This window comes from Trichosurus vulpecula, chromosome 5 (assembly GCF_011100635.1).
Source record: "Trichosurus vulpecula isolate mTriVul1 chromosome 5, mTriVul1.pri, whole genome shotgun sequence".
NCBI classification, from domain to species: domain Eukaryota; kingdom Metazoa; phylum Chordata; class Mammalia; order Diprotodontia; family Phalangeridae; genus Trichosurus; species Trichosurus vulpecula.
Window position 1 is genome coordinate 30,925,296 of NC_050577.1, and position 14,967 is coordinate 30,940,262.

Below are 14,967 nucleotides of genomic sequence, written 5' to 3' on the forward strand. Positions count from 1 at the left end.
ACTTCACATTAAACTTATTTACACAATAGTCGAGTTGTAAAGAAAAATTATGTCCAATGGAATGAATCATGAGAAAGAAGAAACAAACCAAAAAAAAACAAAAGCAATAACAAAAGAGGAGGGAAAAAAAAAGAAGAAAAAAAGAGGAGAGCAAATAGTTTGCCTCCATCTGCACTCAGACTCCATAGGTCTTTCTCTGGATGTAGATAGCTCTCTCCATCATGAGTCCTTTGGAGTTGTCTTCAAACTTTGTATTGCTGAGAAGAGCCAATTCTATCAAGGTTAGTCATCACAGAATCAATATGTCTGTGGTTGTGTATAAGGTTCTCCTGGTTCTGCTCCACTCACTCAGCATTATATCATGTAAGTTTTTCCAGGTTATTATGAAGTCCGTATCATCCCCATTTCTTATAGGACAATAGTATTCCATTACATTCATATACCACACCTTGTTTAGCCATTCCCCAATTGATGGGCATCCCCTTGATTTCCAATTCTTTGCTACCACAAAAAGAGCCACTATAAATATTTTTGTACATATAGGTCCCTTTCCCATTTGTGTGATCTCTTTGGGATATAGCCCTAGAAGTGGTAATTCTGGGTCAAAGGGTATGCACATTTTTATAGCCCTTTGGGCATAGTTCCAAATTGCTCTCCCGAATGGCTGGATCAGTTCACAACTCTACCAGCAATGTAACAGTGTTCCAATTTTCCCATATCCTCTAGGCCCTTTAAGACCCATTAAGTTCATCTTACTATGTAAATATAGAATCCATCCATCCATCCTTTTGTTCAACAGACATTTGTTAATTGCCTCCTATATGCCAGACAAAAAAAAACAGCCCCTGACCTCAAGGTGCTTATATTCTGTTGAGGAAAATAATAAGTACATACATATAAAGTAAATGCAAACTAATTTGGGTTTCAGAGATTATGAAACTAGGGACTGGGGAGAATTGGGTCATTTGTTGGTAGAAAACAATGCTACTGAATTTTCTCATCTAGGAGTTTCCTTTTTCCCCTAGGGTTTCTTTAGGAGAACCATTCAGAAAAATCTCCACCCATCCTATTCCTGTAAATATGAAGGAAAGTGTGTAATAGACAAAGTCACTCGGAACCAGTGCCAGGAATGTCGCTTCAAGAAATGCATCTATGTTGGCATGGCAACCGATTGTAAGTCCATCTTTATTTGACTTCTGAGCAAAGGTGGGTTGAGGGGGACCAAGTGTGGTGGTGTATTGCCGCTAGGAAAGCCAGAAAGCCCCCATACGCTGGGGTAAATGGCAGTGGTAATAGAAGGCAGCGGAGAGGCTACCTTTCTTCTGAATGGAAGGAATCACACTATTGAAGGTTCCTGAGCCTCTCTCCCTTCCAGAGCCTGGAGAGCAATCCCTGAAGGAAAATTTGAGCTCAATGGAAGGAAAAACCTTTCTGACAATTAGAACTATTCCAATGTGGAAGGACCCTGATCCTTGGCAGTCTTTCAGCAAAGTTGGGATGGCCCCTTGTTCGTTATGTCATTGGATAGATTTTTGTTTATGTATGGATTATTGGATGATAGATTTAGAAATGGAAAAAACCTTAGAGCTCATCTCATCTAATTCACTCATTTTACTGAAAACTGAGTATCAGAGAGATCTAACAACTTACCCCATGTTACCAGGTTGCAAGTGGCAAAGCCAGGATTTTAATCCCTGTCCTTGGCCTAGATGGCCACCAAAATTTCTTCCTACTAGGAGATTATATCGTTCTGATTCCTACAGTGGCCTACTTTAACATAGGCACAAGGTGACTCAGTAATCTTAAAAGTATATCCAGAATTGATCGGTATCAAGGCCAGGGCATTAGGGGTAGCAGCCAGATGATGTAGTAGATAGAGTGCTAGACCTAGAATCAGGAAGACATCAGTCAGCCTCAGATTTACTAGCTTGTGATCCTGGGCAGTCATTTAACTTCTGCCTCAGTTTCCTCAACTGTAAACATAGGGATAATAATAACACCTGCCTCTCAGGGTTCTGAGGATATTTGTAAAGTGCTTAGCATAGAGCCTGGCACATAGTAGGTGCTTAATAAATGGTTGTTCCCTTCCTCTTTCCCTCTGAGCACCAACCATCTTAGCCTGATTGCTCCAAGTAATTAAACATGAGATTTTTCTGCTAATCTCCTCGTTCTGATGTCATGTTTACCCCGTGCTGGCATTGACCTTCCTGTGTGAGAGATCTATCCCGTGTAACCCACAAAACAGCCATCCTCTTGACCACAGGCAGGACAGCATCAGTATTCTGTTTGTCTTTGAAGGGGGTGGGGGGTGGGGGGAGAAGAAGCAGCAAAAGGCGCTGTGTTGAGAAAATTCCAAGGAATGTGAAGAGGAATGTTGTGGCATGTTGTCTGTGATATTTTTAGCCATAAAGTTGTTCTATACTGACACAACCCTAACGTGATTAACCCTTAAAGTTTCACTTCTCCCCTCAGTGACCCAGGGGATTTGACCCAAGACCTTCCATTGGTGTGACAATGATGATCAGAGAGGCATCATAGATTAGGAGCTAGGAGGGACCTTAGAGGCCAATGCCATCATTGTTACAGATGAAGAAACTGAGGCACAGAGGAATTAAGCAACTTGCCCAGGGACACACAGGGAGTAAGTGGCAGAGGTGATGTGTGATGGCGCATCCTCTGACTCCAGATTCAGGTGGATGTTAAGGACCAAGAGCCTGATTTCTCCATGGGTGGAGATCCATATTCATACCAAAGTGGGGAGAGGAGCTGTGACTCACAGTATCTAGGGCCTTAACCTGGGGTCCAGGTCTGTGGATAGATTTCAGGGAGTCTATGAACTTGGATGGGAAGAAAATCGCATCTTTATTTTCACCGAAAATTAGCATTTCCTTCGATTATGAACATAGGCAATAAACCATTCTTCTTAGAAGGAACCCATAGGCTTCTCCAGACTTCCAGAGTAGCCCATGACTCAAATATAATTAAGAACCCCCAATTTAGCTCAAATAAGGCCCCTCCTCTAGCTTCCCTGTAGGTGGTTCCTAACAGGTAGACCAGGATTTTATACAGAGCTCAGATGCTGTTAGGTGAGAATCCAAGGAACTATAGAAATGTTCCGTTAGGGGAAAATCTTTATAGATTTTTGTCTGCATTTTCCCTTTCTAGCAAAAATTGGAACCCTCCATGATGATAGTACTATTATTAGATGCACTAGAATCAGTCATTGGCAGGTGGAGGGTGACATAGACGACTCGCACAGGAAGGCACGATGTGGTGGAAACAGCACTAAATTTGGCATCTGAGGACCTGGATTCAATCAACAAGCATTTATTAAGTACCTCCTGTGTGTCATTACTGGGGGCAGCTAGGTGGCACAGTGGATGTTGGGCCTGACCTGAATTCAAATGCAACCCCAGACATGTGCTAGCTGGTTGGACCTGAATGAGTCACTTATCCCTGTTTGCCTCAGTTTCCTCATTTATAAAATGATCTGGAGTGGCAAACCACTGCAGTATCTTTTTGTTTCAGTGCTTAGCACAAAGCCTGGCACACAGTAAGCACTTAATTAATGTTTATTGATGAACTGACTGGCCTCTCTTTGAAGGAGACAACATATACGTATAAAGTGTCAATCAATCATCTAATACACATTTATTAGCATCTTCTGGGTGCCAGGCACTGGCCTAAACACTGGGGATAAGCGTAATCAAATACTCAAAGGAACCTGTGATCTAATCAATTTAAAAGTTTCCTTCAACAACCATCCATGGTCACCCATCCTTTGCAACTCTGCCAAAAATTTGTCATTTGTCGTTTGTCAGTGTAGCATTGTCCAACACGCTACAGAAGCCTTCTTTTTATCCTTTGTGGAAGGAGTCATTAAGAAGAGTGGAACTACTACCTTCAAATCCGAACCCCACAGCTCATAGGGGAGGTAGAAATATAAGCATATAAAGAATATGTATTTTTAAATTCACCATATTGACAGCTGCCTGGGGCACTGAGCGAACATCCTCAGGGAGGCTGACCTACTCATGTGAATCAGGGCTCATCATATTAAACTCTCTGTCTCTTTGGGATTCTACACCAAAGCTTAGACTAGGTGATGAGCATCCAAAAGCAATTTGCAGCAAAGGGCAGGAAAGAGAAAACTTTGCATAGGATGCTGCCCAAGCTCCCTAGGAAGCTGACGGGCTCCTTGTGCTTGGGCATCCCTGGGTTCGCTTCCCAGCTTCTGAAGCAGAAAGCCACAGTCCGGATGATCTGTTGCAATTAGTCTCCTGTGTATGTGTTGATGTGCCTCTCTCTTCTCCCCCCCACCCACCCAGTGGTATTGGATGACAGCAAACGGTTGGCAAAGAGGAAGCTGATAGAAGAAAACCGAGAGAAGAGGCGTCGAGAAGAACTGCAGAAAACCATTGGGCACAAGCCAGAGCCGACAGACGAGGAATGGGAGCTGATCAGAGCGGTCACGGAAGCCCACGTGGCCACCAATGCGCAGGGCAGCCACTGGAAGCAGAAGAGGAAATTTCTGGTGAGGCCCCCACAGGGCGTGGTCTGTGCCCAGGCAGGGCTGGCCCAGGGATGTCAGGGCCAACTAGGGGTTCCCAGCCTGTTGCGGGGGATGGGGGGGGGGTGGGCTGCTATCAGTAAAATGGTGGTTTATTTCTAGCTTCTTCTGCCTCTGAAATTTCTAGCCCTTTCTGTCTTCTGTGATAATTCTTTCATTTATCCACTTGATTTTAATCCATTTAAAAAGTCTGCTCTGAGCCAGCTTCTTGGCTTGAAGCTAGGGCCATCACAACAAAAACAAAACACTCCCTGCTTTCGAGGAGTTTTCATCCTACCGGGAAGAAAACAACATGTACACAGACAAGTCAATGCAAAATATACACAAATAAATATCAAGTCTTTTCAAAGGGTCCACCAACTAGAGAGATCAAAAAAAGGCTTCCAGCATATGGGAGATGGCACTTTAGCTGAGCCTAGGAGAAAGCTCAGGCTTCTAGAAGACACAGATGGATAGGGTTGGTTTGCCAGGCATGAGGCACAGCCTGTGCAAAGTCACAGGGGTGGGAAATGAAATGTAATGATTGGGGAAGAGCAAGTCAGCCAGTTTGGCTGGAACATAGAATGTGTGGAAATAAAATCAGTCAAGAAAGAGGTGCTCCATTGCCCCTTACCTGAATCAAAACTTGCTCTCAAAAAAAAAAAGGGATCTTAGCTTCATTCAATGAGGGGTGATGTGGCGCAGCGGTTAGAGAGCCAGCTTGGGAAGCAGGAAAGCCCCAGGCAGTGCTCTAAGACTGTACCACCCGGCTTTGGCAGAGGGAGTCCAGGAGTCCAATACCAATGAAATTACTAGTCCTGCCCCTGTCCCTTGTGATATCATTCCCACTAAAGCGTCAGTGGTTAATAATCCCTTGGAGTATTGCTGCTCCTAACTTAATTTTATCCTTGAAACTAACAGTTCCCATTTCTAGAGCACCTGAAGGCAGGTAGCGGGCCTTCCATGAAAACATCCCTATTTTACAAGTGAGGAAACTGAGTCTTGGAGAAACTAAGCGTTATACCTGAGGTCACATAGGTAGTAAGGTTCCAACGAGGATTTGAACTCTGGTCTCTCCTGATTCCATCCAGTGCCTTAAGCCAGAGGTTCAAATAGTAACATTAGCCAGCGGGCAACAAAGATAGGGAGGCATCCCCAAGCTCTGAAATCCCAACCCAATGGTCTATTTACTGTTATCTTACAGGGTAAAACCCCAATATAAAGTGTTTGACCAGACAATGGCTTCTGTGTATACATGAGACATTCTAGTGCAGTGGAAAGAGGGGAGGGTTTGGAGTTGGAGGCCCGGGGTTCAGATCCAAGCTCTGTCCTTTGTTACTTGTATAACCCTGGGCAAGTTACTTAGCCACCCTGGGCCTCAGTTTCCCTAATAAAATAAGAGGGTCCAACAAGATGGTCTTTAAATTTCCTTCCATCTCCAAAGCTCCAGATGTAAATATAATAGATCACTGTAAATGTAGAAAGCTTCCTGGACTGGGCTTGAACCAGAGTCTTTCAGAATTAAAATAAAAACCCAATTCTTATTAAGTGCTTATTAGGGCTTTGCTAAATTTACCTCACTATATAAATGCTAGCTGTTATTATGTACCAAGGACTTGTTCTAGGCCCTTAGATACAAAAACAAAAGCAGGCAGTGATTGCTTGTAAGGAGCTTATATTCAATTGGGGGGAGAGGAGAAAGGGTGGCTGGGGGAAGGGTTCATTGAATACACAGATAACTAAATATAAAGTTGTTGTTCAGTCATGCCTGACTCTTTGTGGCCCCATTTGAGGTTTTCTTGGCAAAGATCCTGGAGCGGTTTGCCATTTCCTTCTCCAGCTCATTTTACCGATGAGGAAACTGAGGCAAACAGGGTTCAGTGACTTGCCCTTACAGGATCACACAGCTGGTAAGTGTCTGAGGCTGGTTTGAATTCATGTCTTCCCCACTCTGGGTCTGGTACATTACCCACTATGCCACCTAGCTGCCAAATACAAAGTAGATGCCAAGTAATTTTAACAACTGGGGGAATTAGGCAATGCCTCATGTAAGAGGGAATGCCTGAGTTTTGCTAAGAAGGAATGAAATATCAGAGTGAATCAATGTACAGGAAAACCCTATAACACAGAATGCCTACAGACAGGCTGGCATCCCCAACATCAACACATTTGGGGCTTGGCTTGGTACATGTAACTTGGAGACATAAACAGTATATGACAATGAGACCCAAGAAATGCTCTCTCTTTGCAACATTGTAATCTTCAATTCATGCCTACATTTGATCACTGGAGTAAAACTTCCAATGGAAAATAGGAATGAAAAAGTATTAGAAGGGAGATAGAATGAGTATAGCCTGGTGTGCCTTCATTTGGAACACAGCAAAATAAAATGATGCCAACTCAAACTGTTGGGTGGTGAGTACTAGCTATTGGCATCATGGAGCCCACTCCACTGGGCTGCCATTGTCCTGTCTCACCTCCTCCAGATGGAGGAAGAATGGTCTGGACTCAGGTATATCTCTCCTCTTTTTCCCAGGCTTCTCCTGCCCCAATCCCAAACCATGCACCATTTCCTTGCCTCATAAGGTGAGTGGAAAAAACTCCAATTCCCAGAAGTCCTTGCAGGCCCAGGCCATCCTTCCCTCTCTAGAGAAGGTCTTACAACCCCCTTGTGGAATCTGCCAGGACGAAGGGACCTCAGAGGCCACGTACTCTAAGGGCAGCTGCAGTAGAACCTAAAATCCAGGGCAGCAGTGGTCAGCAGACCTTTACCTGAAGGCCTTCAGGGAGGGAAACCCAGCTTCCCAAGGCAGACCATTCCACTATGGTCTACCTCCAAACATTAGTCAGTTTTTCCCTAAGTCAAGCCTAAATTTCCCTAAATCGAGCCTAAATATCTATATAATTCTGCTCACAATGCCCAGCTCAGCCCTCTGGGAAGAAGCAAGGGAAAAAAATCTAATTCATTCACACACGCGCGCACACACACACAAACACACACACACACACACACGTGTTTATTTTTATGTGTGTGTATATGTATTAAGATATATATTTAATATATGCATTTATATCTATATTTGAGTATATATCTACTCAAGCATATATTTAAATATATGAATTTGAGTATATGAAGGGTGTATATGTCTTTACATGCATGTGTTTATTTTTATGTACATATACTCAAAATATATACTCAAAAATATTTAAATATATGCATTTGTAGCTATATTTGAGGATATATCTACTCAAGCATATATTTAAATATATGAATTTAAGTATATGAAGAGTGTATGTCTTTACACATGTGTTTGTTTTTATGTATATATACTCAAAAATATTGTAAAATATGCACTTATAGCTATATTTTAGTATATATCTATTCAAGTATATGTTTAAATCTATGAATTTGAGCATAGGAAGGGCACGTATGTGTCTTTACACACACACACACACACACACACACACACACACACACACACACACACCCTTCCTATACTAAAACTCAGCTATTTTTGTGCCCCTCGTCATCACATTTCTCTTGGGCAGGCTAACCAGCTGCAGTTCAAAGGCCTTCCCTTTCTGACTGCCCCCATCTGGATGGAAGGTATTGTCCCTCTTCAAATGGACAGTCTGAGTGAAGGTCAGGCTTCCTAAGTGAGGTTCCTGAGGAGGATGTAGGATACAGGGCACATCTTGGGTAATTATTTCATCGAATGTTGCAGTTTAATTTTCTTTATTCTCAAGTTGGAGAGAAGCCTTTGACCAAGCTGCCATTGATATGCTAATGAGACTTGGGTTTGCATCTTCACAGCCCTTTTTCTGCCTCTTCAGTCTGGACAGCATTACTGTGATGAAGTAGAAGCTTCAACCGTATATATGCAACCTTATATATAACCATACACATGCAACCTTATATATAACCATACAAATGCAACCTTATATATAACCATACATATGCAACCTCATATATAACCATACAAATGCAACCTTATATATAACCCTACACGTGCAACCTTGTATATAACCATACACATACAGCCTTATATATAACCATACAAATGCAACCTTATATATAACCACACACATGCAACCTTATATATAACCCTACACGTGCAACCTTATATATAACCCTACACGTGCAACCTTATATATAACCATACAAATGCAACCTTATATATAACCATACACATGCAACCTTATATATAACCACACACATGCAACCTTATATATAACCACACACATGCAACCTTATATATAACCATACACATGCAACCTTATATATAACCATACAAATGCAACCTTATATATAACCATACATATGCAACCATATATATAACCATACAAATGCAGCCTTTACCCATATAATTCACACAGTGTATCATGATCACGATGGTGGTAGCTAGCATTTATATAGCATTGAACTAAGCACTTTATAAATATCATCTCATTTGATCCTTAAGACAACTCCAGGAGGTAGGTTCTGTTATAATCCCCATCTTACAGTTGAGGAAACTGAGGCAGAGATTAAGTGACTTGCCCAGGGTCACACAGCTAGTAAATATCTGAGGTCAAATTTGAACTCAGGTATAACCACTGTACCACCTAGTTGGCTGCCTCGATAATGACCAGAGGTATGGATTCTCACTTTTCTCTCTCACTTTTCTCATTAGGGTGATAATCGATGGTGACTAAGTTATGGAATGCCAATAGGATTTGGAGTCAATTCCCTGTTTTTCACACAGAGCTCACCAGGAAATATGCTGGATAGCACATAGTACCTAGGACATATATGTTAGAGTGGAGCCAGTTTTAGAATAAGTATCATTTTTAAAGGCTCTCCTCCGTGGAGCTGAAAAGGGACGAGGTGGCTTCTGCCCGTCTCTCTGGAACTGAGGTTGGTTGGGGAGGAAGGAAATGAGCCCTGGGCTCTTGGGGTCAGGTGACATTTGTTCAAGTTCCCGGCTTAGCACTACTTAGCACTTACATGCACTAGGGCCATTCATTTAATTCCTCTGGGCCTTGGTTTGCTCACCTATAAAATGGGAAAGTTGGGCTAGATAACCTCTAAAGCCCCTTCCAGCTTTGGAATTCTGCCACGCCAGTAGGCTTGGGGGGAGGGGATGGGGGGGCCACAATAAGAGGGCTCAGGGCCCTCTCATTCCCTCAGGCCTGTCTCCCTCTGGCCTCACTCTGCCCCATCCTCACTTGTGACTCAGGCTCAGGGAGCCTCTGCAAGGCACTGAGTGGCCTCCCTCATAGAAATGATGAACGCTGTGTATCAACCCTCTTTCAGAAAGAACCCCAGAACACCAGATGGGTACAGTTAAGCCCCGTGGCTCAGCAGGCTTGCATATTTATGGACTGCACACGGGCCTTGGGCTGAGATGAGTCAGGCTGAGGGATTACTCCTGGGATGTAAATTCATTCCCTTTTCCCCAGCCCCCAGCACAGTAAACTACTGAATGCTGTCTGCCAGGACCCCAAGGAACCTTGGAGAGTTACGGAAACACTAATTGACTAAATAGAAGCTGGGAATTATGTAAATGATCTCTTTTGGTACAAGGACTCATTTACATGGCCAGCTTAAGTGTGCTGCTCAAATATAACTGCCAAAATTGTTAGTAATAGATATTAGTATGTGATATATTTACCATACCTTTATACAAAAAAACACATATATATGTAAAACACACACACAAGACATGTATAAAGAGCTATTCCAGACCTAGGATTTCTTTCTATGACAACACCATGGATTTAGAGGAGGAGGAGGAGAAGAAGAAAAAGAAGAAGAGGAGGAGGAGAAGAAGAAAAAGAAGAGGAGGAGGAGAAAGAGGAGGAGGAAGGGGAGGAAAAGGACAAGAAGAAGAGGAAGAGGAGGAGGAAGAAGAAGAAGAGAAAGAAGAGGAGGAGGAGGAAGAAGAAGAAGAGAAAGAAGAGGAGGAGGAGGAAGAAGAAGAAGAGAAAGAAGAGGAGAAGAAGAAGAAGAGGAAGAGGAGGAGGGGGAGGAGGAGGAGGAGGAGAAGAAGAAGAAGAAGAAGAAGAAGAAGAAGAAGAAGAAGAAGAAGAAGAAGAAGAAGAAGAAGAAGAAGAAGAAGAAGAAGAAGAAGAAGAAGAAGAAGAAGAAGAAGAGGAGGAGGAGGAGAAAGAGGAGGAGGAAGAGGAGGAGGAGGAAGGGGAGGAAAAGGACAAGAAGAAGAGGAAGAGGAGGAGGAGAAAGAAGAAGAAGAGAAAGAAGAGGAGGAGGAGGAGGAGGAGAAGAAGAAGAAGAAGATGACAAAGGAGAAGAAGAAGAGGAGGAGGGGGAAGAGAACCTCCTAGGAGTGTTCCTGCACCTCCACCGTCCAAAGACTTTATTCCAAGAGAAGTTAACTCATCCTAGTTCACCATAAGCTCAACACTAGAAAGTTAGGAAGGAGCAGTTGCTAGCATCTTGTTTTAGATAACACACACTTTATAAATGATAGTCACAAGAGGAAGCAAAATATCATGGTCAGAGGTCAAATCCTGCTATCTAAGGCCCTGGTGAGCCACTTCTCTTCTCAAGCCCTCAGTTGTGTCAGCTCTAAAATAAGCAAGAAGCATTTATTTAAGCCCCTACTATGCACCAGGCACTGTGCTAAGCACTGGGGATACAAACATAAGCAAAAAAGAAAGCCACTTCCCGCCCTCAGGGAGGATAGTAATGGCACCGACGTCACAGGTGGGTGGAAAGAGATTCATTGCTGAATTAAGGTCATGTGTAAAAAAGCAAATTTTTCATAACGAATCTGAAGTCATTCCTTCTGCCTATACAGATTGCCACCCATCTGTGGCTCAGTAGACAAGTCTGTAGGATTTGCTTGAGTCTCTGAGATAGGAAGCAATTGACAGTGACACATTGTCAGAGGTGGGATTTGAACCTAGATCTCCCTGACTCCAAGGCCAGCCTGACATGCTGCCTCTGTATACATATATGTGCATAATATATCATTCATACGTATACACATATAATTCATACCTAGTTGAATGCTACACGTGTACTGTGTATGTATGCACATGGTTATACAGACATCATGTGGTCATATATGTGATATTCTTCCATATATGAACTATATGTGCACATGTATGTACATACATCCCATGTGTGTGCCATTTCTACGCAAATTACTTCTCTGTATCCATCATGCACATGTGTGCACATATGTAATTCATATAAAGTATCTACATGTATCATTCAGATACATGCAGATAATATACTAACATAGGCACGTGTGTATATCATTCATATATACATATATCATTCATACACATATGAATTATATGCATGTACCTGTCCTATGCACAAATGTGTGCCTATGTCCTTCATATAGATATATGTCATTGAGAGAGCCAACGCCCTTTACATAGTATGTGCATGCATGTACACACCTATCATTCTTGCATTTATGGGTGGTGTGTGTACATACATGTGTATGTATCATGTACAGATGTCATTCATATACATATTAATTCTTTTCCAACACCTGTATTTGTTCACTGAATGTATATGTCCTTTGTGTAAATTATTTACATCTCATTCACACATAATGTGGTTGTATACAGTGTGTGTATAGATGTATGTGTGTGTGTGTTTGTGTGTGTGTGTGTGTGTGTATCTTAGATCCTGGATCTAGAGCTTCTCTAGTCCACCACCTTTACTGAGAGATGCCAGGTGACTTGCCCTGGGTCACACACAATTCACCTCAGTCTCAGGAAGGCTCTGAACAGACTCCCAGGCAGCCCCAAGAATGGCTGCTGCCTCTGGTTCCCTTGGGGCAGAGCTGTGGCTCTCAGCCCCCCAGCCCAGAGCTCTTGTTTATGTGGGTTCTGTCTGTCACTATTTCCCAGATTAGAAATTAAAACATCTTAGTATTATCACAAAAACCATTTTGATGTTCTAGACTCCCTGAAGGGGTGTCAGGGATGCCCAGGGGTCCCGTATCTCACAGGGAAGCTCCCTCTCCCAAGGCAGACAAGCATCTCTTCTGTGATGTTGTCTTACAGCACATCTTTATGTAGCCTTTTACAGTTTGCAAAGCACTTTATATATCCCCCCCCCCGCATTTGACAACAACCATTTGAGGTGCTATTATCGTCCCATTATACGGATGAGTAAACTGAGGCTGGACTTGACCTCGGGTCTTCCTGACTTCCAATCTAGCCCTCCATCCACTACCCTCATGCCTTTTGCAGAGCTAATTACCGCAAGAGCCAGCTTTCTGTGCTGGCCTTGCTCCAGATCCTCGAGCACCCACTTACACTCTCAGGATGATGAGAAGCTTCGTGGGTCAATCCCAGTGCAGGCCGGGTTCCCTGTGCAGCACCTCTCCTTACTCCTTTCAGCTCATGCATATTTAGAAGCTGGTTCAAGTTCTAACATTTTCCATTTCCCAGACCACCAGCTCCCAAGGGTTCCCTTTCAGAATTTTCTCCATTTTTCAATTTTAAAAAAAATGTGTCAACGGCACGCGTGCTTTCTGCCCTTGGCGCTCTTCCTTTTCATCGTTCCCTTCTTCTGTGCTTTGGGAGGAGGTTAAACATGAGCCCCTGTTCCTCACTGGCTTTTGGTTTTGTTTTTAGAGTTTTACTGTGCCTAAATTGCAAAAACTTCCTCCTTTTTCAAAAATCTTTTCTATCAAAAATAGACGGACAAGGGAGAGGGGAGAAGGGTGGAAGCCCCCATCCAACCTTGGCTCTGACATGGCTCCCCCTGGAATATAAGGTCATTAAAGGCAAGGAGTCTTCTGGCTTTCTCTTTGTATCATGAGTGCTTAGCACGGTGTCTGGCAAGCAGTCAACAGTGAATAAATGTTTGCTGATTGACACGTATGAGGTGTGTGACCTTGGGCAAGTCCCTTATGTCTCTGAACCTCCGCTTCCCCATCTGTAAAATAGGAATAATACCTGCTTTATCAACCTTCTATGGAAAAGCACTTTGTTAAATACGAAAAGCACTGGATAAATAAGAATCCCTAGCAAAGAAAACAGAAAAGCGAAAGAGAGAAAGAGCAGAAGTACGCCCTATGGTCTCTAGCTGCTTTTGGAGGAAGGAAGGAATGTGCCATGTCCTTAAGTTCAAACTGCATTAGGAAGGCCAGCAGATCAGTGGCTTTAGGTTTGAATTGCTATACTCTCCCACCATCAAAAAAAAAATGCATCATCATTGTTTGTGTAAATTTGGGGGCAGAAACCTGCTTTTTTGTCTTAAAAAAAAAACCACACACACACACACAAAAAAACTTCCCCAGCAGGAACAGCCAAATGATACAAATAGGCAGATGTTGCCAGAATGTGTTATATAATATGCTAAAAATTCTCCCTTGAGGCCGTAACCACTGGTCTTGCCACACCCTCTGAAGGTTAGTTCAGCTACTGTTGACAGAGGCCACTTGCCAGTGAGGGGGTGGGAAAAGAAAAAGAAAATTATCTTTGTTTTTGTTTGACTCAAATATGGCTTGGGGAGGGGTGGGAAATAGCTACAGGAAAAATTATATGAGTAAATAACTCATTGAACTGGTTTTGCTTTCTTGACTCGGGCAGCAGGGAAGGGAACAGTTAGTGGGGAGCAGTCTTGTCTCTCTGTAAGGACGTGAAGCTTTTTGCTTGGGTGACAAGGGTGCCCCCCTTGTCTCGGCTCCAAGTGGAGGTCCAACCCAATGCCACCTCCTTCCTGAAACCTGCCCTGATCCCTGCCTGTGTCCATCCCAACGTTTTTCCTTGCCAACACTATCCAAGACCTTTGCTCCTAGGGTCATTTTTAACTGAAATAGGAAGAAAAGGTTAGTTTTGTGGAAAAGATTAGTTTTGAGCAGAACCTAGAAGAAAGCATGGGATTTGGACTGGTGGAAAGGAGGGGAGGGCATTCTAGAAAGGAGGAATCGTACATAGAGAGCCAGACCATGGTGTATGTGAAAGAAGGGGGAGGCAATTGATTTCAGCGGAGGCCAGGATTTGTGTGGAGGAAGAGGGAGAGAGAAGGTTGGATAAGTAAGATGCAACCACCTGATAGAAGGCCTTGAATGCCGCACTGAACCCAGTAGACTTGACTCTATCAACAACAGGGAGCCAGTGTTCATTCAGTGGGAAAAAAAAAACCATGGCAAAATTAAATGTTTGGTAAATTATCCCCTGAAGACTAGGACTGTCATAGATTAGCCCTCAGTATTCAATTAGCAAGGGCGGCTGGGTGGGTCAATGGATAGCGCAGCAGGCCTGGAATCAGGAAGCCTCATCTGCCTTAGCTCAAATCTGTTCTCAGATACTTACTGGCTGTCTGACCCTGGGCAAATCATGTAACTCTGTTTGCCTCAGTATCCTCGTCTGTCAAATGAGCTGCAGAAAGAAATGGCAAACCACTCCAGTATCTCTGCCAAGAAAACCCTAAATGGAGTCAC

The 14,967-nt window shown here is 43.1% G+C and overlaps 1 protein-coding gene across 5 annotated transcripts in view; it reads left to right on the top strand.

Moving 5' to 3' along the window:
• Positions 1–14,967, top strand: part of THRB (thyroid hormone receptor beta) — a 432,256-nt gene that overhangs the window by 405,918 nt on the left and 11,371 nt on the right. For all 5 annotated transcript variants that reach the window (XM_036759243.1, XM_036759246.1, XM_036759242.1 and 2 more), the window contains exons 7-8: positions 1,026–1,173; positions 4,329–4,534. In XM_036759243.1, coding sequence (XP_036615138.1) covers positions 1,026–1,173; positions 4,329–4,534 — 354 coding nt within the window. The remainder of the gene's footprint in view (positions 1–1,025; positions 1,174–4,328; positions 4,535–14,967) is intronic.